This window comes from Leptodactylus fuscus, chromosome 3, assembly GCF_031893055.1.
Source record: "Leptodactylus fuscus isolate aLepFus1 chromosome 3, aLepFus1.hap2, whole genome shotgun sequence".
Classification (NCBI taxonomy): Eukaryota; Metazoa; Chordata; class Amphibia; order Anura; family Leptodactylidae; genus Leptodactylus; species Leptodactylus fuscus.
The window spans coordinates 3,270,901-3,296,141 of NC_134267.1; the positions used below are offsets into that span (position 1 = coordinate 3,270,901).

The 25,241-nt window shown below is 47.1% G+C and overlaps 1 protein-coding gene across 1 annotated transcript in view; it reads left to right on the plus strand.

Annotated features, from left to right (window-relative positions):
- Window positions 1–1,516: 1,516 nt before the first annotated feature.
- Window positions 1,517–25,241, plus strand: part of VPS54 (VPS54 subunit of GARP complex) — a 37,217-nt gene continuing 13,492 nt past the window's right edge. The window contains exons 1-12 of the mRNA XM_075266975.1: window positions 1,517–1,616; window positions 11,764–11,917; window positions 12,998–13,239; window positions 14,921–14,996; window positions 15,285–15,322; window positions 15,767–15,898; window positions 17,263–17,648; window positions 20,576–20,702; window positions 20,855–20,962; window positions 21,925–21,980; window positions 23,157–23,253; window positions 24,231–24,574. Coding sequence (XP_075123076.1) covers window positions 11,773–11,917; window positions 12,998–13,239; window positions 14,921–14,996; window positions 15,285–15,322; window positions 15,767–15,898; window positions 17,263–17,648; window positions 20,576–20,702; window positions 20,855–20,962; window positions 21,925–21,980; window positions 23,157–23,253; window positions 24,231–24,574 — 1,751 coding nt within the window. The 5' untranslated portion in view covers window positions 1,517–1,616; window positions 11,764–11,772. The remainder of the gene's footprint in view (window positions 1,617–11,763; window positions 11,918–12,997; window positions 13,240–14,920; window positions 14,997–15,284; window positions 15,323–15,766; window positions 15,899–17,262; window positions 17,649–20,575; window positions 20,703–20,854; window positions 20,963–21,924; window positions 21,981–23,156; window positions 23,254–24,230; window positions 24,575–25,241) is intronic.

The window sequence follows — 25,241 nt, forward strand, 5'->3', positions numbered from 1 at the left end:
TAAAAACAACATAAAAATAAAGCCCTATGTGTCCCCGAGAAAAGACGCAAAAATTAGTTGAATGAGACGTATGAAAAAAAAACGTTACAGCCATCAAAACCGCACATACAAAATAAACCGAATATGTGTCTGGTCCTGGAGCACAAATTGGCCGGTACTGAAGTGGTTAAATCAAGGAAAAGGGCGATGACCTGAATTTTGTTTTTTTATTTTTACATTTTTAAAAACTTTTTTTTTTCCCCCTATTTTATTGGCCTGGACCTGCAATCATTTCATTGAACGTCGCACAGACTGCGATACAACTGGGAGATTCCCGACATTACTATAGAGACTGGTCATAGGTAGAGCTGCGCAGCCGTTCCGAATAGCGCGCACCCATAGAAATGAATGGAAGCGGCCGGCACACAGACTTTGCCAGCGGCCGGCTGCTTAACCCCCTGCGTGCCGGCCACGTCTATTCATTTCTATGGGAGCGCGCTATTCGCATAGTGTTCGCTCATCTCTAGTCATAGGAGACGACCTGCAGCGGCGAAGGCACCGGGCCAGAGGGGAGATGTTTTGTATTTTGGGGGTGGACATATCAGGATACAGATCAGAGCGGGGGCAGGTATACGGAGACGTCACACTGTGGGGACATTATATTGTACAGGGCCACGGGGAGCCCCACTTAGAGCGCGTTCACACATAGTTTGGTTAGGAAAAAATCGGCTTCAGGAACTAGGAAGCGTTTTTTTGACATGAGGCCTTTTTTTTGGAGCGTTTTCTGAGGTGTTTTTAGTTTTTTTCCTCTAACACAGTGTACAGACCTTGAAAAACTGCCGGCGGTTTTTCTGCATGTTTTTTTTTTGGCCAAAAGCAACGTCAAAAACCGCGTCCACGTGGTTTTTCCGCCTCCCATTGACTCCTGTTGATTTTTTCCGCCTATAGAAAGCTCACGTTGCTTCTTTTTTCCGTTAGCGGATGACACAGGACTCTATTGCGAGGAGGCGGATTCTCAGGCGGATTCCGCCTCCATATCCGCGCCATTTTGCTCCGTGTGGGCCCTCATGGGGTCTATGGCGTCATATATCTGTGGCAGATTTCAGTGAATATTTGCCCCGGGGTAGATTTCTCACGACTGCCTCTATCTCTATAACCCCTGAGGCGGCGGCGTAAGATCTGCGCCGTCACTTCCGTAAATGATAATAAATCTGGCGTCCCCGCCGCACTCCACTGTCAATATAAAGAGATAAATGTGACGTAACAGAAGGTTTTTTTGTGTCACCAGAAAAAGCTAAAAACATTATTTCAATAACCCGGAGGAAATAAAAATCTCTCAAAACCGCAGGAACAAAGAAAAGACGAAAATAAAATTAATGTCCCGGCCAGGAAGGGGTTAAGGCCGTCACTATCGCATTGTGTGGATGATTATTATGGCCTATAATTGCCGCAGGGTGACGGCTGTGTGACTTGTGCCCTGTCGCCTCCTTCTCCGCCCGGCCGCCATTCCGCGGATCTCCCCTCCCCCGGTGTCTGACGCGTTGCATGCCGGGCTCTGCTGCCGGTGCTCGGGGCTCTGCCGCCCGGGAGATGCTGCTGGACAAGCGGCGGCGGAGAGACCCAGACAGCTGCTGCAGGTACCGGGAGAGCCCGGGGAGAGGGAGGCGGGCGGGAGGCCGAGCAGCGAGTGAGGTAGGGCGGACGCTGCACTGGGAGAGCTCCCGGCTCCGGGTGAGGCCTAAACCAGGATCCGTGTCCTGCTGCCTGGATAGGAGTGTGTGTGCCCTGTAGTAATGGCTGGAGTGAGGAGAGCTATGACTGACCCTGCTATAGTGTAAGGAGTGTATACAGATACTTGTACTATATACTGCTGTAGACCTCATATACAGGGACAGTATATAGATAGACAGTCCTAGACTCCATAACAGACTATAGAGAGAGCGGACGGGAAAAGACAACACTTTATATAAATTGTATCTGCTCCTGGAAAAGCTGGGTGATATCCAATATGGATGCCCAGCTGACAAAGGCCGTCACCCAGCTTTCCCAGAACCCAATATAGCAACCTGTCTCGTTTTTCAATACGTCTTCTCAATCAAGTAACCCGGCTATCAGGACTCTCGGAAAGCTGGGTGACAGCCAATATGACTGCACAGCTCTGACACCAATGTCACCCAGCTTTCCCAGATCCCTGAATAGTAGTCTAATTCAATGCTACACGATCTCTATCACATAGTCTTGTTATAGGGGCTCTGGGAAAGCTGTGTGACAGCCAATATGAGTGCACAGCTCTGGCAAGACGGTCACCCAGCTTTCCCAGAACCCAATATAGCAATCTGCCTCATTATGCAATAACACATCCTCTGTGTCAAGTAGCCCTGCTATCAGGACTTTGGGAAAGCTGGGTGACAACTCCTATCACAGCGGTAATGGCATCCGCATTGGTTGTCAGAACGATATAACCGAGACACGGGTTCAAAGAAATGAGAGAACGTACGGACGACGCTCAGACTTGGGGCTTTTATTTTTTTGGAGGAAATGCTGGCGGATGTGTGAAAGGAAATGTGCGAATCAGCAGAAGTGTCTGCACTGCGCTCCGCTCTGGTGAAGGTCTCGTCTGTTGTCAGCGTTTGGCATATGTGATGGTTGTCGTGGGGTCGGACGACTTGTAGATTGTAAATTTGGTGCAAGTTTATGGGACACGTGACCTTAAAATGTAAATGGTAAAGCCTAAAAATGGCGCCAGATGGTTTCTAAACCTGCCTGTGGTGTTATCTACCCCGTAAGGTGCCCGTCTGCCTCCCATAAAATGTATATGGTGATATCTATATCGGCTGTGTTGGGTATTGATCCCACTAGGTCATTGTTCACACCAGATCTTCTCCGTACTGATGTTTACAACCGTGTGCCGTACAGCAGCATTTGGCGATTTTTTTTATTTTTATATATATAGTGGACTTTGTATTACAGGCGTATATAGGAGGAGCAGGCCGTAGAGTCATCTTGTGTTTATATACTGAACCAAGCATGCATGTGCATGGGGAGACTGGAAGGAATAGCTGCCGGCTATTTGTATCGCCTCCTTCAAGGGATTCTCCCCCTAATAACACTTATCCCTATCCATGTCAGAGAGGATACATGTCTGCATGCAGGGGTCCGACTGCTGGCGCCCCCGCTGATCACATGTATGGGGAGAACCACTAACTATAAAGCCGTGCGCTGGTTCCTCAATTGTAATGTTACTTGCAACCATTTGTAGCTGGAGACCATAATGTTATAGAAACTATTAAGTAATTCCGAAAGTCTCCAGAAATGCTGAATATAACATTATAATAAGCAGGTCCTTGTATAGAACATTCAGAAACGGCTGCTACCGGCTCAAAATCACTTTCTGGAGCATAGAAGCATCTTCAGGGGCCTGCGCGGTGCAAACCATCAGGAAAGGTATCACAAGGGGACGTTATAGAGGCCGCACTGCGGGTAACGTGTGCCGGATTTGTCCTGAGACATTACACCCTTTCTATCCTAGACTGAGACATCTTGTGCTACTTTATATAAAGTCACATTTGATACATTTGGCACAATCGCAGCTAAATGGCCTGACCTGGTGTAAAACTGCAAGATGGCGCACAATGTTTGCACAAAAAGTTGCAAAACTCAACTTTGCAACTTCTTTTTTACACCAGAATTCTGGCGTTGTAGTTTGCCAAGAAAGTGTCTCGGACTCGTCTCCAGCGGATGTGTCTCCTCTCCAGGAATCGCCCCCAGAAAATAAGAACTTATTATGGAGGAGACCGAGGTGACCGGGTTTGGGGCCCCGAATCCCAATAACAAGTGACTGGTTCCTTGTAAGGAGGTTTCTGGCTGCCAGGTGCGGTTAAAGGGCATCCTTGGTATGAGACACATGATGAAGAGGAGCCCGCTGTGATTTACCACGAGCCTCTCTAGGCTGCACATTCTGGAGGAGGATTTGGAGACGACAATCATTTTAATACCCAAGTTTTGCATTCGATGTTTTTTGATGATCTGTTTGTCAGTTCTTCAGACCAGAACAGATCAAGAAAACCATGAACGCCAGGACATCCCCCTTATGTACTAAATATGTGACCCGCTAGATGCAGCAAATCTTACTGGTTCTTAGTATGTGGTCGCTGTGTTTTCCAGGATTTATTCATCGATGACTTATCCTCAGCTTAGATCTGTGGGTGTCCGACACCCAGAACCCCCCGAGATCACTTGTGTGAGGCGACAGCCCCCCTTCCTGAGTGTCACATCAGCCTCACAGGTCATGTGACATCACGTTCATTGGTCACATGACCTGACTGAAGCCCAGTCCCATTCAAGTGAAAGGGTCTGAGCTGTGATGCCAAGCACAGCCACAATATAACGTATGGCCCGTTTTTGCTATGAATTGAATTGGCTTCAGCCGAACCCAAACAGTTACTCATCAGGGGCCCTGGTGTCAGACCCCGGCCGATCGTAACTGATGACGTATCCTAAACATAGGCCATTGATATTTAGCCTTGATAACCCATTTTCCGCATAGAGCTTTCGGGGAACTGGTTATACCAGCTGTGTGAGTGCGGAGCTATAGGCCGGCTCCAGGCGCAGGTACAAGTGTCCTAGATTGTGTGTACAAAGCTGTGTGACAACCAAAAGGCTCGCTGCTACTGCCGTCAGGGGTTGTATCACTGAATATTAAAGGGATTTTATGGGTTATCTATATATATAGATATACTGTATATGTAGGTGACCTATTCTATACGGCTCAGCTCCAACCCAAGTGAATGGAAACTGAGCTGCAGAAACCCGGCACTGCTACACCGTGGACGGAGCCGGCTGCTCTCAGGGTATTTTTACACGTAGGTGTTTGCTGTGCATTTGGGTGCGGATTCTAGCAATAGAATAGGTCACCAATTAATAATCAGGGTCAGGGGTCTGACACCCGGGTCCTGGCCGATCAGCTGTGTGAAGAGACTGCAGGGTACAGGCGAGGGCTGCAACCTCTCACTACTTACCAAGCACAGTGTCCTCCATTTGTGCAGTGGCTCTGCTTGATATCATAGTTCAGCCCTACTTGAGTGGGACTGAGCTGTGATTCGGCCATGAGAAGTGGAAGCAATACTTGGGTCATGCTGCTGCAGCAAACAGCTGATCTGTGGGGGTCCCGGGGTCACAGACCCCACCAATCTTCAAATTCAGATGTCCGGGAGAATCCCATCTCCGGGTGTATTCACACGTGACAGATTTCTGCAGAGAGGGCTGTATACAAATCCCCGCACACCTGAATCAGATGTATAGAATAGATTTCCATTCACAGCTTTTCTCAGTAACAAATCTGGCAGGTGTGAACAAGCCTTGAGGCAGATTGGCAGCACAGGACAATAACTGGTGTGTGGAGATATAATGGCATCTTTTCTTTACTTGAGATCTTTTCATCAGGACTAAAATAGATAGAAAACAAAGTTTTTATTCTTGAATAGCCACAATGGCCCCGGTGATGTCGGTGTGATGTCACCGGGTCCTTTCCCGCCCTGCCGAGGCCTTAGCAGACCCGTGCGCTGCGTGATATCTGGCAGCCGTGGCTCGGCGCGCGGTGGACACCATACAACTGATTTTTTCCTATGGTTCAGTCCCTGCACAGCCCCCTTCAGCCGAGGCCATTTGTGGTGAAAAAACAGTTTTTTTTGCTGGAGATTTTGCTGCGGTTTTTGAGCCAAAGCCAAGAGTGAACTTGGCAGAAGACGTGTAAGACCTTCCTGTAACTTCTTATATATTTCTCAATCCTTTTGAAGCCGTTCTTGACTTTGGCTCCAAAAAAATTGCTGAAAAATCTGCACGACTACAACCCGGGGACGGCCGGGCCTATAGACCCTGGTAATGCGGCTCCAAGTCAATGGAACGTGTGGAGAGGTTTGCGCTGAGTCCAGGGACACGTCGCCTTGAAGACTCTTCAGGTATCGCTTGTTTGCTCAGCCGGAGCAGGTTAGACGTCTTTCTTCTGGCGCTTTTGGTAGGTATTGTTGACGTAAAGTCTTGAGTCTTGTGCTGACACCCTCTGGTGCGATAAGTGCAGGCAAGAATTCTACAACTCTGACGCCAAGAACCAGCATTTCTTCTGCTGCGGATGTTTCAGATTTTTATCTAGGTTTTTTGCTATGCCTTAGGGCTAGTTCACACGTGAGTATAAGGGGAGGTTTTTGACAGCGGATTTCGCGTCCAAAACCTCCCCTTATAATGGTGGTCTATGGAGACCGCCGGGCTTCTGTTCTCCGCTAGCGGCGAGCTGCTGCTAGCGGAGAAAAGAAAGGACATGTCCTTTCTTCAGGCAGAAGCCGCGCAGGCTCAGCCGCGCGGCTTCCTCCCCCGGCAGCTCCCTCCTATGTCGGCTCATTCATTTGAGCCGACGGCAGAGGGTTAAGCCGCGACAGCGATGGTCGCGGCGGGCAGGTTTTGACAAGAGAGAGACGCGGCTCGCCGCGTCTCTCTCTGTGTCAAAACCCACGCGGGCAGTTCACGTGTGAACTAGCCCTTAGTCTGTGTTCACACAGGTGCCTGCCTGCAAGGTGATGGAATCTGACCGGGACCCGCGCCTGGTGCAGGATAAAAAGAAACCAAGGTAGTATACGCTAAAAATGCTCAGAAACCCATTTCTTAGAAGCTGTGTGTGCACAGAACATCCTATTAGTGCAGATCCGCTCCGATTCCAGTGTCGCAGTGACCCGGCCTGGACGCTTTACAGTCTCCGGTTCTTCTCTGCTCTGAGTCGTCACAGTCGCAGCAGCTGCTGATATGTTCACATTGGTGATCTGTGCGGTGTTAGGTCCTGTTCACATCTGCGTTTGGATTTCCATTCAGGGAGTCCCCTCTTACCCCAAATGGAAACCTATACGCATTAAAAAACGGTTACCTAAGGAAAAGTACAGACCCCATAGACTGTAATGGGGTCCGTGTGGTTTCCATTCAGTTTCCGCACAAAACATGGGGAGAGAAAAGTCCTGCAAGCTGCTTTGTTCTCTCTGCTTGTTTTGTCTGGAAACCACAAGGACCCCATTGTAGTCTTTGGGGTTCGCAGGTTCCCTTAGGTAATGCGTATAGGTTTCCATTCAGAGAGAGTGTAGATGTGAACCGGGCCTTATTCGTAAGCCTAGGTCATCCGTAAAACCCAAGAAACTCCTTTAGGCTCAGACCCCACGTTTTGGAAATGCAGCTTTTTTTGTTGCAGATTTTCTGCGTTTTTTTTTTTGAGCCAAAGCCAAGAATGTCTACAGAAGGAATAAGAAAGATATGGGACGTTCTTATACTTCTCCCTTCTGCTCCATCCACTCCTGACTGTGGCCCAAAAAACTGCAACAAAATCCTCAACAAAAAAAAGCTGCGTTTCTGCAACGTGAGGCCTCAGCCTTAAAGGGGTTTGTCCGACTTAGTCTCCCTTTACATCTTAAAAAAAGACGTCAGGGTGACTTAGAACATTAAACCTTATGGGTCACCAATTTAGTGTCCTGAATACCCCTCCTTCAATGCCATCCGTGCCCGTGTTAAAGATAGAAAACATTTAGAGGCAACACGGAGGCTCAGTGGTTAGGCCTGCAGCCTTGTAGCGCTGGAGTCCTGGGTTCGAATCCTGCCAGAGACAACATCTGCAAGGAGTTTGTATGTTCTCCCCGTGTTTGCATGGATTTCCTCCCATTTTACAAAGACATACTGATAGGGGAACATGTAGATTGTGACCTCTATATACTGTATGTATGTATATATCCCTATATGGGGCTCACAATCTACATTTAAAAAAAATAGAAAACCTTTTTACTTCCGTGGCTCCAGTAGCGCCGGCGCAGTGCATCAGTGAGCCCAGCGGAGGACGCCGCGGCTTTAGTGTGCATGTCCCAGACCTCAGACACATGGGCAGTGAAGCCTGGGGTGCATGTCCTTGGTCTCACTGAAGAATTGCGCTATCAGTTCTGACAAGCTGGAAAAAAAAAAACCAGCCTCCGAAATCGCAATTTTTGCTAACTAATTAGCAGCTCTGCCTTGTACGTTTTGGCTTGAGATAGCGGAGTGCTGCGCTTCACTCATCTGCGGCAGTTCTATTGAAATCCGTATTTACTACCTGCACCTCCATTCTGACCGAGGTGTGAATCCTCCCAGCTCTCGTAATTGGCCCAGAATAAAGGCGGCGATTTAGAAGAAGAAAGACAGACATGAGCCGCTGCTAGCTCCCACATCATGGCGGGCGGATGTATCTATAATAATGGTATCCGGGCGCCCGTGTGCCCACCATACGGGTCAGAAGGGGCTCGGTATTACACAACATTGGCGCTCGGCCCATTCCTTGCAGGTTAACCCTGTAGGTGCTGTTTGCCTTGCAGCAGGTCTACGCTGTCACCTGTTATAAGTGCCTGACTGGGGTTATGGGACCTGCACGGCTGGTTAACCCTTTACCCGCCAGCTCTGTGGGCCCTTATTGAATAATTGATGCTTTTGCCTTAATCCCGGCATCTGGTGACTCTCGTCTCGGTGATGTCACCTCCATTAGTCCTGCTATTAAATGACAGTCACTCGTCTGCCAAGTCATCCTGCGGGTTTTGTTTCGTGCTCACGTTTTGCTGCTTCTAGATTCCCATTTACATTGCACTCATCAGTTTGGTCAAGCTCATTGCCGAAATTCTTGGATCCTTGTAATATCCATATTGTAGCAGTGTGTCATCCGTAATTATGGATCAGTAAATAGACTTGCATGCTCTGACACGTGTATGGCTGACAGATACAGACAGACTCTGGATTTCTCGGGTTGGTTCCCACGACCTGGACACTGATGGACATGTCAGGGGCCGTAGAAATGAATGGGTTTGTATAGTATTTGCCACTATGGAGCCGTAATTGCGGAAAGTACATGGAAAACAACTATGGCCGTGTGTACTGGGGCCTAGACAGGAGCAGTCTGCAGGTCTGAACACTCTCTTATGGAATCCTATGTCTTATGGGGACGAGACGTTCAGAGGGTATTTCCATCTTTACGTTTTATGGCCTATCCACAGAATATACAGAAAAGGCGCGAGCGGTGCAAATCCAAATGACTAAACTATGGACAAGACGGTTTCAAGGCTGAGGCCCCGCGTTGCAGAAATGCAGAAATTGCAGATTTTGCTGCGTTTTATTTGAACCAATGGCTGCAAGAGGAATGGGAAATATCTAGGAAGTTCTTCTACTTCTACCCTACTCAATCCACTCCTGGTCTCAACAAAAAAAAAGTGGCAAAAAAAGCAGCCCCCGGCCCATCATGGACATAAATGTTCTCCGGTTTGCACATTTTAGGCCTCCATGTAGGTGCAGGGCCTGTAGTCGGGTGAGCTGCTCCTGTCATATCTCTATGGTATATCCTTGCTGCAGTCACTTACGTATATTATAAAGTAGTGTTTTGCTCATGGACGTCCCTGAATGGATCCTTGTCCGCAGAGTAACTTTCTGGACGTACAATAAGACGTCTGTGTGTAGTGAGTTATTCCTCGCCGAGCGCCCTGACATTGACTTCTCAGCTCTGACGTCGGCGGTTTCTCGCTCCCTACCGGCCGTATAAGATTCTTGCTGTAGGTTTTTCCGTTTCCGTCACACTTTTGGAAGGCCGTATACACCTGGGCATTAGGATGACTGTGTATTCATTTATATATAATATCTCACAAGGTTATTGAGCCTGCAGCCAGTTCTCCTATTTCTGTGGTTTGGATCGTCTGAGTACGAGGTCGCTTTCATTTCTTATACATTGACTCCATGCATGCCCAATCCTTCATTCCTCTGACACCTACAGTGTGCTGCAGTACCCCATACACACCAGAGGAGGCGCCGGGTTCATCTATGCATTTGATAGACATGTTGGCTATTTCTTGCGATTTCCTCATGCTTGTGCATACTTGGCTCTGAATATGGAGTGGGACAGTAAGTCACTGCCATACACTTCTGGCTCCGGCTTCTTGATGAACAAGAGCACTGGGCTTTCTGGTCATCAAATGAAGATCAGTAGGGGTCCAACACCCAGGACCCCCACAGATCAGCACATCAGGCCATGTGACGTCACGTTTATCAATCTTATGAACTGTTCTCAACTCAGTCCCATTCAAGTGAAAGGACTGAGCTGCAATACCAAGCACAGCCACTATACAAATGTACGGCGCTGTGCTTGGGAGAGATGATAAAATTATCTGTGTTGGGGCACAAAGAAGTCTGCAATGTGACAAGTGGGCGTTACCATTCCCTTCTCAGGGAGGCGGTTCCTAGCCACTGGAGGTGATCATTGGACTGAAGGGATAAACGTCATTGATCAGGGAATGGTAACACCAAGTTGTCAATTGATTCATTCATTTCCAGGCGTAATAACAGAGGGACAGCATTAGATCGAATTCTAATAAGAGACGTCTCCAAGTTGTATTTTTTTATGGGGAACACAAATGCTAAGTAATACAGATGTCAGGGGAGCGGCCGGCGCCCCTTGCATGTTTGCAGTCCTTGTTATACGGCATTCCCATATAAATCTCAGATATTCCTCCATATAACACTGAGGTTTGTGGGTAATTCTCGGCGTTCCGGCTGCAGGTTTTTGTGTTACTTCTTTCTACTTTAAAGACCTTTTTTCCATTATCAAGAAGGCAGAGGTAAATGATCATTGGGGGTCCGACTACATGAAAGTGCCGTCTGTAAATGGAGAAGGGTGCGCATACTCGGCCCTCACTCCATCCACTTCGCCAGCCATCATGGAATTCCTATAGAAGTGTATGGAGTGCAGGACATTCATATGGGGCAGTTGTGGCCCCCCATTCTCTTCATTGCTGAGGGTCCTTGTGGATTGGGAATACGTGGACTGTATATAATGAGAAACCCATGTAATGACTGTTGCACATCAGTGTTCATGTTTTGTGTATACGTATATAGATAGAGGTCAATACTGTGCAAATGTTTTAGGCAGTTATGGAAATGTGCTGCAGTTAATTGACAAAATGGGCAAAAAAAAAAAAAATCCCATCAATATTTGTTGTGACCTTTGCCCTTTGGAGGCGGAGCCTGGAAGTGATGATCCCGCCCCCGCAGATATCGTCCTGATCTCATCATCCTCCAGTCTGTCTGGGATGGCAGGAAGACACAGACGGATTGGACGAACAACATCCACAGAAGATCTGGGCTTAGTCCTCCAAGATGGCGGCGGGAACAACCTCCCTGCAGAGTTCCTTCGAAAATGGTCTGCAAGAAGAATTGAAGGGCAAAGGTCACCCCGAATATTAATGGGATTTACTTTTCTCTTTTCTTTATTCTCTTCCCTTTGTTTATAACCTCTTACCACCACTTCTATTTCTGAAGCTTTCTTACTTCGCACCTGCCTGACACTTTTGCACAGTACTGTATATAGATACAGATATATATAGATAGTGCGATGTCGTCTCCTCGGAGCCTGCTTACCATTCAGTGACTATGGCGTATGTGGCCCCGGCCTATGAATTATTCAGGTCTCGGTGTACGGTTACCCGCGGCCGGCTGATGACTTCATCGGCCATTGCATTAAGCTGCAGGAAGTATAAAGCGCGTCTCTGTGCAGCCCATTCTAGAAATCGCCGCTTGTAATAGATTTATTGTCTGTAGGCTTAGGTATATAACATGGCTGCAGTGGATGCGCATACATTATACATGACAAGCGTGTAGACGTCTCCTTGAACCAATGTAGCGTTACACAGTAATATGTGATCGTACGAGACAAGAGGTTGCACCCGGTACAAATCTCTCCATTTTTGCTTTGCACAGCTTCACTACATGTATGCAATGGCGTCGAGCCACAGCTCCTCAATAGTGCCTCACCCCAACAGCAGCAAAGCCCTGTACAGAAAAGGCCTGGATCCCGCACAGCAGCTCGGACTGGTGCGATCGCTTCCGGATGTTTGCCCCAAAGAGCCTACAGGTAAGTGCGCCGGGTCACAAATTGTAAAAATAGTTTTGTAGCACTGCTATTTTTTAACCTATTAGGCCCCATTCTGATTGGCGGATTTTGGCCCTGGGAGTGAGGCGGGACAATAGGGCCAAAATGCGCCTGCCACGACTATCGCGGCTTCCCGCTCTTGAGTAGGCTCAAATGAGTGGGCGTAGCCTGGAGCGTGCTGCCGCGAGGCGGACTCCGGGGCTGAATCACTCCGCCTGAAGAAAAGGCAGCTCGCTTCTTTTTTCCGTGAGCAGGAACATGTCGCTCATGGGAAAAAAAGTAAACTAGCGGTCTACATAGACCTCCATTGTGAGGGGGCAGATTATGACGTGGATTCAGCACCAAAATCTGCCCCCTCTTGCCCCGTGTGAGCGAGCCCTAAGGTTCACACCGTTGTCCTTGTCCATCGGAGGACCCAAACAACAGAGAGGCGGCTGACTATAATACTGGTAACACACAGTCCAATGGACCATTGACTGTAATGGGGTCTGTTGGGTCTCCGTCATTTTAAAACTGATATCATAGGAGGAAAAAGTCCTTTGTGCAGGATTTTTTCTGCCACCAATTTTTAGGCAGTCATGGCGGCACAGATGTGAACATATGAACATACCCTTACAGTGCTGTATGTCTCCTCCAAGATGCCGGGTCCAGGACGACCATTGTAAGCTGAAAACATTGTAACTTGAGGCCATAATTCTGTGGAAAATCAGAAATTAGTGACAAAAAGTGACCTCAAAATGTCACTAAAAAGGTGAAAAAAATTGACATTTAGTCTGAGTGCTGTGATGGTGAATGTGGGCAGGACGGGGGGTGCTCGGCGCTCCCATTCACTGCACTGTAGCTGAGTGTTGCACTTCATTGTAATGAATGGGAGCGCCGATCCCCACCAGCCCCGCTCTGGCTGCGCACAGGATGAATGTGGGGCAGGACAAAGCTTCTGCTGACGTCACTTTGTGGGACCACCCCTTTAAGTGTGCGGCTGTAGGGTGGTGTATATCTTAGGAATATGTTTTGTCATGTGATGGCTTGTTACGTCTGTTATCGCTCTTCTGTCTTACACAGGTGACTCCAATAATCTGTGCGATGAGCCGTCCGTGGTCGCCGATCAGCACAAATGGACAATTTACCATTCCAAAGTGAATCTCCCAGCAGCATTAAATGACCCCCGGCTCGCAAAGCGGGAGTCCGACTTCTTCACAAAGACATGGGGCCAGGACTTTGTGGAAACAGATGTCTTACCCTCACCCTACCTCCAACCCATCAATAAGGATCACTTCTCCTCTTATATCCAGCAAACCAGCCTAGTAAGATAAACATTTCTTCTTCAGAAGCTGGCCATATAGCATGCCTTACACTGGGCCATATAGCACACCTTACACTGAGCCATATAGCACGCCTTACACTGGGCCATATAACACGCCTTACACTGGGCCATATAGCACGCCTTACACTGGGCCATATAACACGCCTTACACTGGGCCATATAACACGCCTTACACTGGGCCATATAGCACGCCTTACACTGGGCCATATAGCATGCCTTACACTGGGCCATATAACACGCCTTACACTGGGCCGTATAACACGCCTTACACTGGGCCATATAGCACGCCTTACACTGGGCCATATAGCACGCCTTACACTGGGCCATATAACACGCCTTACACTGGGCCATATAACACGCCTTACACTGGGCCGTATAACACGCCTTACACTGGGCCATATAACACGCCTTACACTGGGCCGTATAACACGCCTTACACTGGGCCATATAGCACACCTTACACTGAGCCATATAGCACGCCTTACACTGGGCCATATAACACGCCTTACACTGGGCCATATAACACGCCTTACACTGGGCCATATAACACGCCTTACACTGGGCCATATAACACGCCTTACACTGGGCCGTATAACACGCCTTACACTGGGCCGTATAGCATGCCTTACACTGGGCCGTATAACACGCCTTACACTGGGCCATATAGCACGCCTTACACTGGGCCATATAGCACGCCTTACACTGGGCCATATAACACGCCTTACACTGGGCCATATAACACGCCTTACACTGGGCCATATAACACGCCTTACACTGGGCCATATAACACGCCTTACACTGGGCCGTATAACACGCCTTACACTGGGCCGTATAGCATGCCTTACACTGGGCCATATAACACGCCTTACACTGGGCCATATAGCACGCCTTACACTGGGCCATATAGCATGCCTTACACTGGGCCATATAGCATGCCTTACACTGGGCCATATAGCACGCCTTACACTGGGCCATATAGCACGCCTTACACTGGGCCATATAGCACGCCTTACACTGGGCCATATAACACGCCTTACACTGGGCCATATAACACGCCTTACACTGGGCCATATAACACGCCTTACACTGGGCCATATAACACGCCTTACACTGGGCCATATAGCACGCCTTACACTGGGCCATATAACACGCCTTACACTGGGCCATATAACACGCCTTACACTGGGCCATATAACACGCCTTACACTGGGCCGTATAACACGCCTTACACTGGGCCGTATAGCACGCCTTACACTGGGCCGTATAGCACGCCTTACACTGGGCCGTATAGCACGCCTTACACTGGGCCGTATAGCACGCCTTACACTGGGCCGTATAGCACGCCTTACACTGGGCCGTATAGCACGCCTTACACTGGGCCATATAACACGCCTTACACTGGGCCATATAACACGCCTTACACTGGGCCATATAGCACGTCTTACACTGGGCCGTATAGCACGCCTTACACTGGGCCGTATAACACGCTTTACACTGGGCCATATAGCACGCCTTACACTGGGCCGTATAACACGCCTTACACTGGGCCGTATAACACGCCTTACACTGGGCCATATAGCACGTCTTAAATTTGTGTGAACATGCCCTTACGGTGTTATAAGGCTCCACAACAGGTAAACACTCTCCATTTTTTCATACAGAGAGAAAAGAATCATGAAAGATGGAAGTCGATATGTCCTCCGAAAGATGACTACAACAGGACGGCGTTCTCGCACGGTATGTCATCATTAAAGGGATTCTATCATTAGAATCCTATTATAAGCCAAACCCACGTCAGAATAGCCTTAAGAAGGGCTAGTCTTCTCCTAACTTTAGATGTCTTATCCGCACCGCCACTCCTTAGATATCCCGGTTTTCGACCATATGCTAATTAGTTTTCTTGCTGCACTGCAGACTGTGCTTATGACGTATCTATATACTGACTGTATACTGACTGTATACTGACTATATACTGACTGTATACTGCTGCTTCTCACATTCTGAATTTTCCTTGTATATTCCTAGTTAATAAATCAAGAGCAGATCTGGATCAAGTCCCGAAGGTAAATGAATCCATGTGGACGTCTTGTATCAGTTTATTGTTCTGCAACTTGTTTTCTCGCCATCTTTCTCCCCATTTATCATTATATGTTAGATACAAGATTACTCTGATACTTCCTAAAGTCACATTTACAGGTCCACAGGTTATTGGATGTAACTCTCGGCTTCCTTATTGTGTATTATTTGCAGTACAAATTCACCATTCTAAAAAAAAAAAAAAGGTCAGTTTAATTAAAGGGACACTAACCAGGAATTGGCAGCATATGGCCTCGGTATGGCCTCGGTATGGCCTCGGTATAGCCTGGGTATGGCCTCAGTATAGCCTGGGTATAGCCTGGGTTTTGCGGTTTTCCATTTAGCAATGTAGTGTGGACCGAAATGAAACAAGATGTCAGAATGATGTGACAAAAAAACTCAAAACATTTATTTATTTTTTTACATTCCAGATCTTCATGAAACCAGATTTTGCGTTGGACGACTCCTTAACATTCAATGCGGTTTTGCCTTGGTCCCATTTCAGTAGCGCAAGTGGTAAAGGAAGCAGAGACGCGGCGTCAGCGAAGCTGCTGCAGGAAAAGGTCAGTGCTACACATATACAGTATATATAGCGTCTATATAGTGGCGGAGTCTATATAGTGGCGGAGTCTATATAGTGGCGGAGTCTATATAGTGGCGGAGTCTATATAGTGGCGGAGTCTATATAGTGGCGGAGTTTATATAGTGGCGGAGTTTCTTGTTAGATGTTGTAACTCACAGAACCAATGGATTGTTTGTTCATTCCTTGTAAAAGCTTCTATATACCCCTTGTGTGGCCTCGGCTGTTTGTGTTCCTAAGGATTGGTTATCGATACCAGATTAGAGGGGATCTGACATTCTGCACCCCTCAGCAGCTGATAGTCAGAGAATGGAGCAGGAAGCAGACAGCGCCATTCTCCTTGTAGTGGCCAGACCAGGTACTGCAGATCAGCGACATTCATTGAATGAGTCCTAAGCTACTGCCATTACACACAGGACAGCGCTGTCTGCTTCCTGCACCATTCTCTGTGTATCTGCTGCAGGGAACAACAATTGCTGAGGATGCCGTATCTGATATTTGTATTTATTAATATTCTTAGCTCAGAAAACCCCTTTAAGGTCAAGTTCACATGCAAGTTTAGAACTGGAAAATGAAGTCCACTAAACCTGTGTCTATTTTAATATTTCTCTGGTATTTTATCATTTAAAGGGGATGTCCAGGGAATTTATTTTAACTTTCTTTCAAAGTTTCAAAGATTTTTTCAAGTTGGACCTATGAGGTTCCTGGGCTGGTTTTGACCCCGAGTCATATATCATAACACGCACCCAGCCTTCGGGTCGTACAATTTTCACATAACCTGTATTATGGCACTGATTTTTCTATAGTCTCCCAGCCCCCATAGCCCAGGTAACTACCTCTGAAAACTGGAGAGGAGGGAGGAGTCTGAGATATTCGGGGGCTGGTTCTGATCACTTGACCACAAATCAAAACCTCATGTCCAGCTTGGAAAAATTCCCTGGAGGAAGCAAGTTATAATGTATTACACTCCCTGGAGATCCCCTTTAAAGGAATTGCCTATGAAGCCAACTTATGGAGTCTGCTCCCCACTAATCACATTCATTGCTGCTGAAGTACAGCGCTTGGCTATCTCTGGCACTCCCCTTTAAGGTGAATGGAGTTGTATTGCACCAGCACATTCAGTGCTCCATTCAGTCATGTTTGTGTTCGGACCCCCCACCCATGTGCAACTTACCCTGGGGAGAATCTTCTTTAATCATTGGCCTTTGGAAGGAAAGCTGAGGTTTTCGCGTTCTTTAAATTCCCTAAACAGAATATTGAATGTATGTGACTATTTGGGTGTAGTTAACCATTTGCCTTCTGCGTTGTACATGGTCGCCCATTATGCCTTTGTCTCTCTTCTTCCAGCTGAGCCACTATTTGGACATAGTCGAGGTGAACATTGCCCATCAGATTTCGTTACGCTCTGAAGCCTTTTTCCACGCTATGACCTCCCAGCATGAGCTGCAGGACTACCTCAGGAAGACGTCCCAGGCGGTAAAGATGCTGCGGGACAAGATTTCTCAGATAGACAGAGTCATGTGCGAGGGATCCCTGCGAATCCTGCGGCAGGCCCTGACCAGAAATAACTGTATTAAAGTCTATAATAAACTGAAATTAATGGCCACCGTGCACCAGACTCAGCCTACAGTGCAGCTGCTGCTCTCCACCTCGGAATACGTCGGGGCCCTGGACTTGATAGCAACAACTCAAGAAGTTTTGCAGCAAGAACTTCAGGGCATTCACAGTTTTCGGTAGGTAATTTATAAGATTGCTGTGCACCCTGGTTTTCCGTTATACTGTATTTTCTGATGTGCTATAACTCACATGGGAGCATTTAGTGAGAACATCAGGGCTAGTACTGAAGCTTGACCATCAGTAAGTCATTTCTGCCATGGGGGGGGGGGGGGGGGGGACAAATTTTGTAGAGATGGGAGTCGGCCATAATTAATGTAAAACTCAATTGTCATTGCAAGCAGGGATATGTGAGCAGGCCCTGCACATCTCCTGAGGTCTTATACTCCAGTAGTTGGAGTGACGTTCCTTTGGTAGTTGCAGCAGTGCCCAGTAAAACTTTCTTAAGGCTATTCCTACGTGTTAGTCAGAAAAAAAGGGTATCCAATGATAAGATCCCTTTAAGCAGATTGGGGTTTTGTTTTTAGGAAACCCCCCCAGGTATTAACCTAGCATCAATCTGACAGGTTCCCTTTAAAACTGCAAAGCATGTTGCACTAACATAACAAAATTTATAATGTCTCCTTAATTCCCTCCTGCTCCCTCCTCTGCCGTCCCATTGCTGCCGCTGCGCTCTAGTTCCTGGTATCTTATAGATCCCCACTCAGCCAATCAGTGGCCACGGTGGGGACCTGCAGCCATCTGTGATTGGCTGAGTGGACATCTTCATGCACTTCCTGTGGGAGTCAGCCATCAGGAACTGGGGGGGGGGGGAGATCAGGGGGAAGTGAGACTTTTTTTGTTGTCTCGGACCCCGTATGTTCAGTATTTAATTTTTATCCCCTGGAAACCCCTTTAAGAGTGAAGTCCCAATCAGATTTCCTTCTCTCTGGCTTATGTCAGCTCTTTTGTTCTTGCATCGCTTTGTGCCGCTCTCTGTAATTTCACTACATTATTGTGTATTATAAGAGAATTGCACAAACCTAGTTGCGGCTCTGCCTCCTGCGGGGTACAATAAGACCTCTCATAAATCCAATATTTTACCTTTTTTTTCCATAATATTAGTACTCAGGCCGGCGGCTGTATAATTACTTCTGCTAAGGTGGGAGTCTGACGGCCTGGACCCCCGCAGTCCTGAGAATGAAGTGACCCCAGCTCTGGTTTAGCACTGCGGCTCTTCTCACTTTACTGCAGCGGACCTGACTCTTGGCTGTGCGGGGAATAGCACCGCGGCCATCTTAACCTTATTCTCAGTATCACTGGTGCTTTGGTCAGAAGGATCCCTCCTAATTAGACATTGATGACCTGTCGTACCGGTTCAGTGACGGCACCCGAGTGCAGGACATTTACATCTGGCTCATTGTCAGGGCGCGATGTTGTCACGGACTTCCAGCAGCATTGTGGGATTACACGTCTGTCTCCTCCCAGCAATCCCCTGATCAATAACATTTCTGTCCATGGGTGCTGTGGGTCCCTTCACGGACACTTGTCCCCCTTTAAAGGCAGGAGGCTCCATAGAAGAAAGTGACCGTCTTCCTTCTTGTGTATGATAGCAGTGATGTAAGTGGGCAGTGCGTACAGATCTGGTATTGTGATTCATAGTAGATTGTAGGCATCATTTTGTGTTGTGAATGTATCAGCCAAACAAATTAACATTACAAAAGGAGAAAATTATCATTGTTCCCATTTTCTACTCCATGAAACTGCATCAAAATCAAGAGACCAGTTCTGTCTTGGTACGGCATTAAACCTCCACGTGTGCACCAAAAAGCAAAAATGATTAAAAAAAAAAGTGACCCAAGTGTGTAATAAACATTCAACCTGAAATGGAGGAAATATTTCGCCTTAGAATGAGACGTCAGAAGCCTCGGGCTGGAAACAGTTAAAGGGTGATCGCAGCAGATTGGGCACCGACGAAAAGGAACATTAAAAACCCCACACCCTAAACTGACAAGCTGCGGCCTGAGAACCCACATGCCTGGTTAGTTTGAGGTGTGGAGGATATAGGGTTAATCTCACCTATATACGCAGGAGATGTCTGCAGCCGCTAATGCACTGCGTGTATGTCCTGTGTGCACATGCTCCTAGCATGCAGACACCAATGGGGGTTTTGTTGGACATTTTTGAACCGAAGCCTGGATTAGATCCGGCAGGAGGGAGAGGTCTAAGCACTTCCTCAGTAGTTCCCATTTGTTGTGTAAATTTTGGCTAAAGAAAAAAATCCAACAAAACAAGCAACAAAACCTCAATTGGAGCACATTTATCAATCCAAACCTGACAACTTTTCTGTCTGCATTTGCGCTAAAACACGTAATGCAGAGAATTTACCACATATTTGTGAACAGTGTGCACCAGCAAGAACAGAAAAATACGTGAGGATCAACACGTAAAAAACGGAATGGGCGTGGTTTGGGAGTGTCTCACTTTACGACACCTTTCAGAATGAATGTGGCGCAGATTTCCCATGTGAAGTAGACCAAGTTTAAAATGCTGCAACCAATTTGACAATTTACTTTGTGCGCCAAAAATTCCTGTTGTGCGTCACGTATTTGTCTCAATAAGGGTAAGTTCACACGGCAGAAACCTTTTCCTTTTTTCGTGTGGCTAGCCATGACGGGATGCCGATATAATGCATTGCATCCCATCGCGGTGTCCCGCTCCTGATTAGGGCCGCATGAATGGGGTGTCTGGAGCTGCGGACGCTGCGGCTGACTCCGCTGCAGATTCTGACCATAGGTCTTGTCTCATTTTTTTTTTCCGTTGGCTGAAAGCAATCGCTAGTGGGGAAAAAATGCGAGAGGCTCCCATTGAAATGAATGGGAGGCATTTTTTCTGGCAGATTCCACCTCAAAATCCGCCTGCAAAAAACTCGATTTGTCCGCTTATGTTATGAAAATTGCAATGTATGTTAAAAATCTAGATGGTGACATGGAAAAATGTAACTACATTCTCCAGAATCCTATTATGTTCCTGCTGATTTTTTTTGATTTTTTTTTTGTCTCCTCAGCCACCTCGGGTCCCAACTTTGTGAACTGGAAAAACTGATAGACAAAATGATCATTGCAGAATTCACATCGTACGCCCAGAATGACCTGAACAGACCATTGGAGGAGGACTGCCAGGTGGTAGAGGAGGTACGGCATTGGTATGGCATGGGTGTAACGCCAATATACTCCAGCTGTGTTATTGTAGTGAGCGCAGATAATTCCAACCATCATCATTCACTGATGTATAAGAGCATGTACTTGTATTGACCTGATGTCTCCTATAATGTTTGTCCCCCCAGGAGAGGTTGGTGTCGCTGGTCTTTGGACTCTTAAAGCAAAGGAAGCTGGACTTTTTTGAAATCTATGGGGATGAAATGATGGCAGCCGCGAGAAACATCATTAAGCAGGTACGGCCCGCGGGGCTGGGTCATTCCCTTATCAAAGCAGAAACTCTGCATCTCACAGAGCAGAACCCGTCAGGTTCTCAGTAAATCTGCTGCTCAGTTTGTGCGTGTAACGTGGATTTTGCTGCACATGCTCAGATTTAACCCCACTACATTAAAGAGGGTTTGGGGCAAAGTAAATATTTTTAAAATAGGCCGAGGGAGGTGGTGAAAAAAAATACATATATACTCACCTGTCCTGGGACTTCGGTGCCTCCCACCGCGGTCCGGTCCTGCTGCTTTGCTGTAGTCTTCCAGCAGAAGTACCCGCTGCTCGTCACCACTGAGGCCAATCACCGGCCTCAAGACGGGAACAGGGGACGTCACTACCTGTCATGTCCGCGGTTCGCTTCCTGAGGCCGCTGATTGGACTCACCGGTCATGTGACGGTTGATCAGTGGCCTCAACGGAAGGGAACCGGGACATCACAGATGGTGTGAAATTCAGCAGCAAGAAGGCAACTGGAGCATCGGGGACAGGTGAGTATGGTTTAGCCTGGATGTCTGTACTTTCTGGCCAGGCTGTATTTAGCCCAGGTAGTCTCTCTTCCTCTCTTTTGTACCTGTTCAGTGTTGTTTTGCCTGTACTAAGGGGACTCGCTTTACTATGCAGTTTGTAGCCCTCATAGTACAGGCAATACACACTGCACAGGTACAGGAGAGAGGAGGTGCCGGGACTGTACCAATCCGGGGACCATGACCGGAACACCAGAGTTCAGCCATAAATCAGCACATACAAGATGGCCAGCTAACCCCTTTAATTATATTACAGCCGCATAACACAAGTCTGGACTCTTATTACTGTACGCAGTATATATATATATCCTGCCTTACAAGTCCCCTCTGCATCTGCACTGACATTTTTATTCTCCTTGCTCTATTATATGTCTCCGTTTATGATTTCCTATTTTCTCGTTTTTTCCTCAGTGTGTGGTTAGCACGGTTTCCCAAATAGACGAAATAGACTCCGACCTTGTCACCAAGTAAGTAAATGTCCCCAGTGTTACCAAACACTGCAGATCTCTCCGTATCACTACAACCGCTGCCGTATCCTCTACCTCCTGCCATATATCACTGTGTAGTATTACTTGTAGATTATTTCTGACCGGGGGTCCTGGCGACTAATCTGCTCTGCAATCCTAGATCGCTCGCTGCAAAATTCTGATAATAGTTTGGAATAAAAAAACTCCGGCCAAGGGCAGGTCTCTTAATAGCTGTACTGTAGATTAGTAGTGGTCCCAGAAACCTAAAATCACAGCGTCTTGAGATGCCCAGTATCAGGTTTATAACAATGATGGCTTATTCTTAGGGTAGGTCATCAATGTTAGATCTGTCACCCGGGACCCCCACAGGTCACCCAGTACAAATTGTATCAGCGAGTTTAGGTTCTGCAGTGCTCTCTGATTGAGATCAATGGTGCATCGCAGGAGGACCTACCCTCACCCATACAGTTTGTACAAGTGAGCAGCGCGACTCGTGGTATGTAAACAATACCGCAAACCATATGGTCTAGGTACTAGTGACCTGCGTGGGTCCCAGGTATCACACCCTGCAGATCTAGTATTGATGACTTATCCTAAGGATAAGCCATCCATGTTAGAAGCCAAATAACCCCTTTAAGACTGGTATAAGAAATGTCAGTCTTAATAAATTCTCCTCACTGTCAGCACTGTCCCCAGTAACACTCACATCCTAAATTCCCTATCAGTCTGCAGTGGGGAGCAGAGGTCATAGACGCCTGGAAAAGCATTATTACACCTTGACATAAGTCAGAGCGGGGGCTGTAAACGCCGGGTCTAGGCTGCTTTGCTGCTCAGATTGAGCCCCTGCCTGTTATACTTAGATGCCAGTATGGCTCCCCTGCAGCAAGATCCTGAAGCATGGACTGCCGGGAGCCTTTGGAAGTGTTCCCTTGCCTTCGGTCAGCCTCAGAAGTTCTTCAGTGATTTTCCCGTAGACTGTAATATAGTTGCATCTATAATCATCAATACGGAGCATCGGAGACCCCCTCGGACCGCACAAGGGGCCTTTTGGGCGTTTGATTCCACGGATAACCTATTTACTAGCCTGAGTATTCATGTTCTGGTTTGGTGTCTGTTTGGTCAATAATACGTTTATTGTGCCGTCTACATCTACTCATGGTGGTCTTGTTGCTGCAGGCTCGCTGATCAGATGCGGATGATGAATTTTTCTCAGTGGTTCAATTTGCTGCAGAACATTTTTGCAAAATTTACAATTTTCCTTCAGAGAGTCAAGGTAAGCAGTGTGAATGGCGTCCTTTGATTTTTCATAGAAAGACTTTGTTATATGGGGAATATTGCAGCTAGGCAAGATAAATACTGCTAGCTTTATTTCTTCCTATGAGTCTTCTATCAGGGTTAGGTGTATTCCAAGCATTGCTTGAACCTGCTGCATATCTGTCAAACACTATTAGACTTGTTAGTTGGTTTTCTTACTTGTATAGCGCCAACATATTCTGCAGCGCTTTACAGAGATTGTCCGTCAGTGCCCTATGCAGGGCTCACAACCTTCATTACCTATCATGTCTTTGGAGTGTGAACAGGGAGAACACACAAACCCCTTGCAGATGTTATCCTTTGTCGGGCTCAAATCTAGGACACCAACACTGCAAGAACACAGTGCGAACCAGGGAGCCACCATTATATGTGTCAGGGCGGCTTCTGGTGCATGTGCTGCATGTAACCAGAGGCCTCCATTCACCTAATATAGAGGGCTTTTGCAGCCTCTGCTGTATGTACTCACCTTTTACATGATGATTTAGATATAAGTAATACCATAGACACTCACATAACAGCCTTGACATGTGTAAAAGAAAAAAAAATCTCCTGGTGAATACGTATGACTGTAAGCTGTAAGATCCAATGTAATACGTTGTTCCTGTAGTCAAGTATATTAGTATTCTGGATTAAATAATGTAATTTACAATGCACGTCCAGGCCACAGAAGTAGAGCTGTACCTGCCAATAAGAGCCCAGTGGAGAATCCATCTTGTCCATTGCATGGCGTGCTATCCATAGATCTGTATATACATTGGGAGCTTTTCCTGACCTTCCTATTAGGCGTAGAGCTAATGTGGCAGCAGCATAGGATCTCTGAATAATAAAGCACATTACAAATGGAAGTTCAAGACTTTTTCATCATTTCATTACATTTTTTATTGCACAAGTTACCAATATTCACTGTTTTTCCTTCTATTCCTGTTCCCTTCCCAGGCCACATTGAACGTCATCCGCAGTGTTGTGCTCATGGTCTTAGACAAGAACCAGCGGATCAGAGAAATGGAGGTAACGGCAGCACAGAGAGGCCTGGCCAGAGACAGCAATGTGGACAATGATCTGGCTTACTTGACTCACGAAGGCTTGTTTATAAGTGATGCGTTCAGTGAAGGTGAGCACCCGCACCCTGCGACCAACACTAACTTACAAAGGAACGCATCACCCAGCAGTAGCGAGCCCTCTGGCAGCGAGTCTGTGTCTGATCCTGAATGCACTACTGACTCCTCCTCCAGCAAAGACCACACGCTGCCTTCAGTTACCCCAGGGGGAGTAGAAATAATGTGAGTAAAATTGGATTTTATAGAAATTGCCTTGTGAAACCAGACCTGATGATCGTAACTGATAGCATTGTATAGGAAGGTGTCAGAAATCGGCACATCCAGCCAGCGCCTCAGATAAATGGGTTAGGATCAATGGCGTTTTCCCCTTGTGAGCCGTGCCACCATTGGCGACAAATTTCTGTTTTTGTCACTATACAGCTCTTTGGAGCAATGAGAACATTGCAGCAGCAATACCTTCATTGCTCCAAAGAGCTCATTTGCACCTCATCTTTGGGGGTTTTTTATGTAGATTGTGAGCCCCATATAGAGATATATACTGTATATAGGGTTCACCATGTACATTTTTTTTTTTTTTTTTTGCCCTATCAGTATGTCAGAATGGGAGGAAAATCCACACAAACACGGGGAGAACATACAAACTCCTTGCAGATGTTGTTCCTGGTGGGATTCGAACCCAGGACTCCAGCGCTGCAAGGCTGCAGTGCTAACCACTGAGCCACCGTGTTTCCCCTATTTGCACCTTATCTTGACAGAGACTGTGACATCTCATCAATTCACAAAGGGAAAACGCCATTGGATTCAGGTGACCTTAACCTATCGATCACTGGGGTTGGTGGGGTTTAAAAATGGCTGACATGGGGGGCCACACGGTGGCTCAGTGGTTAGC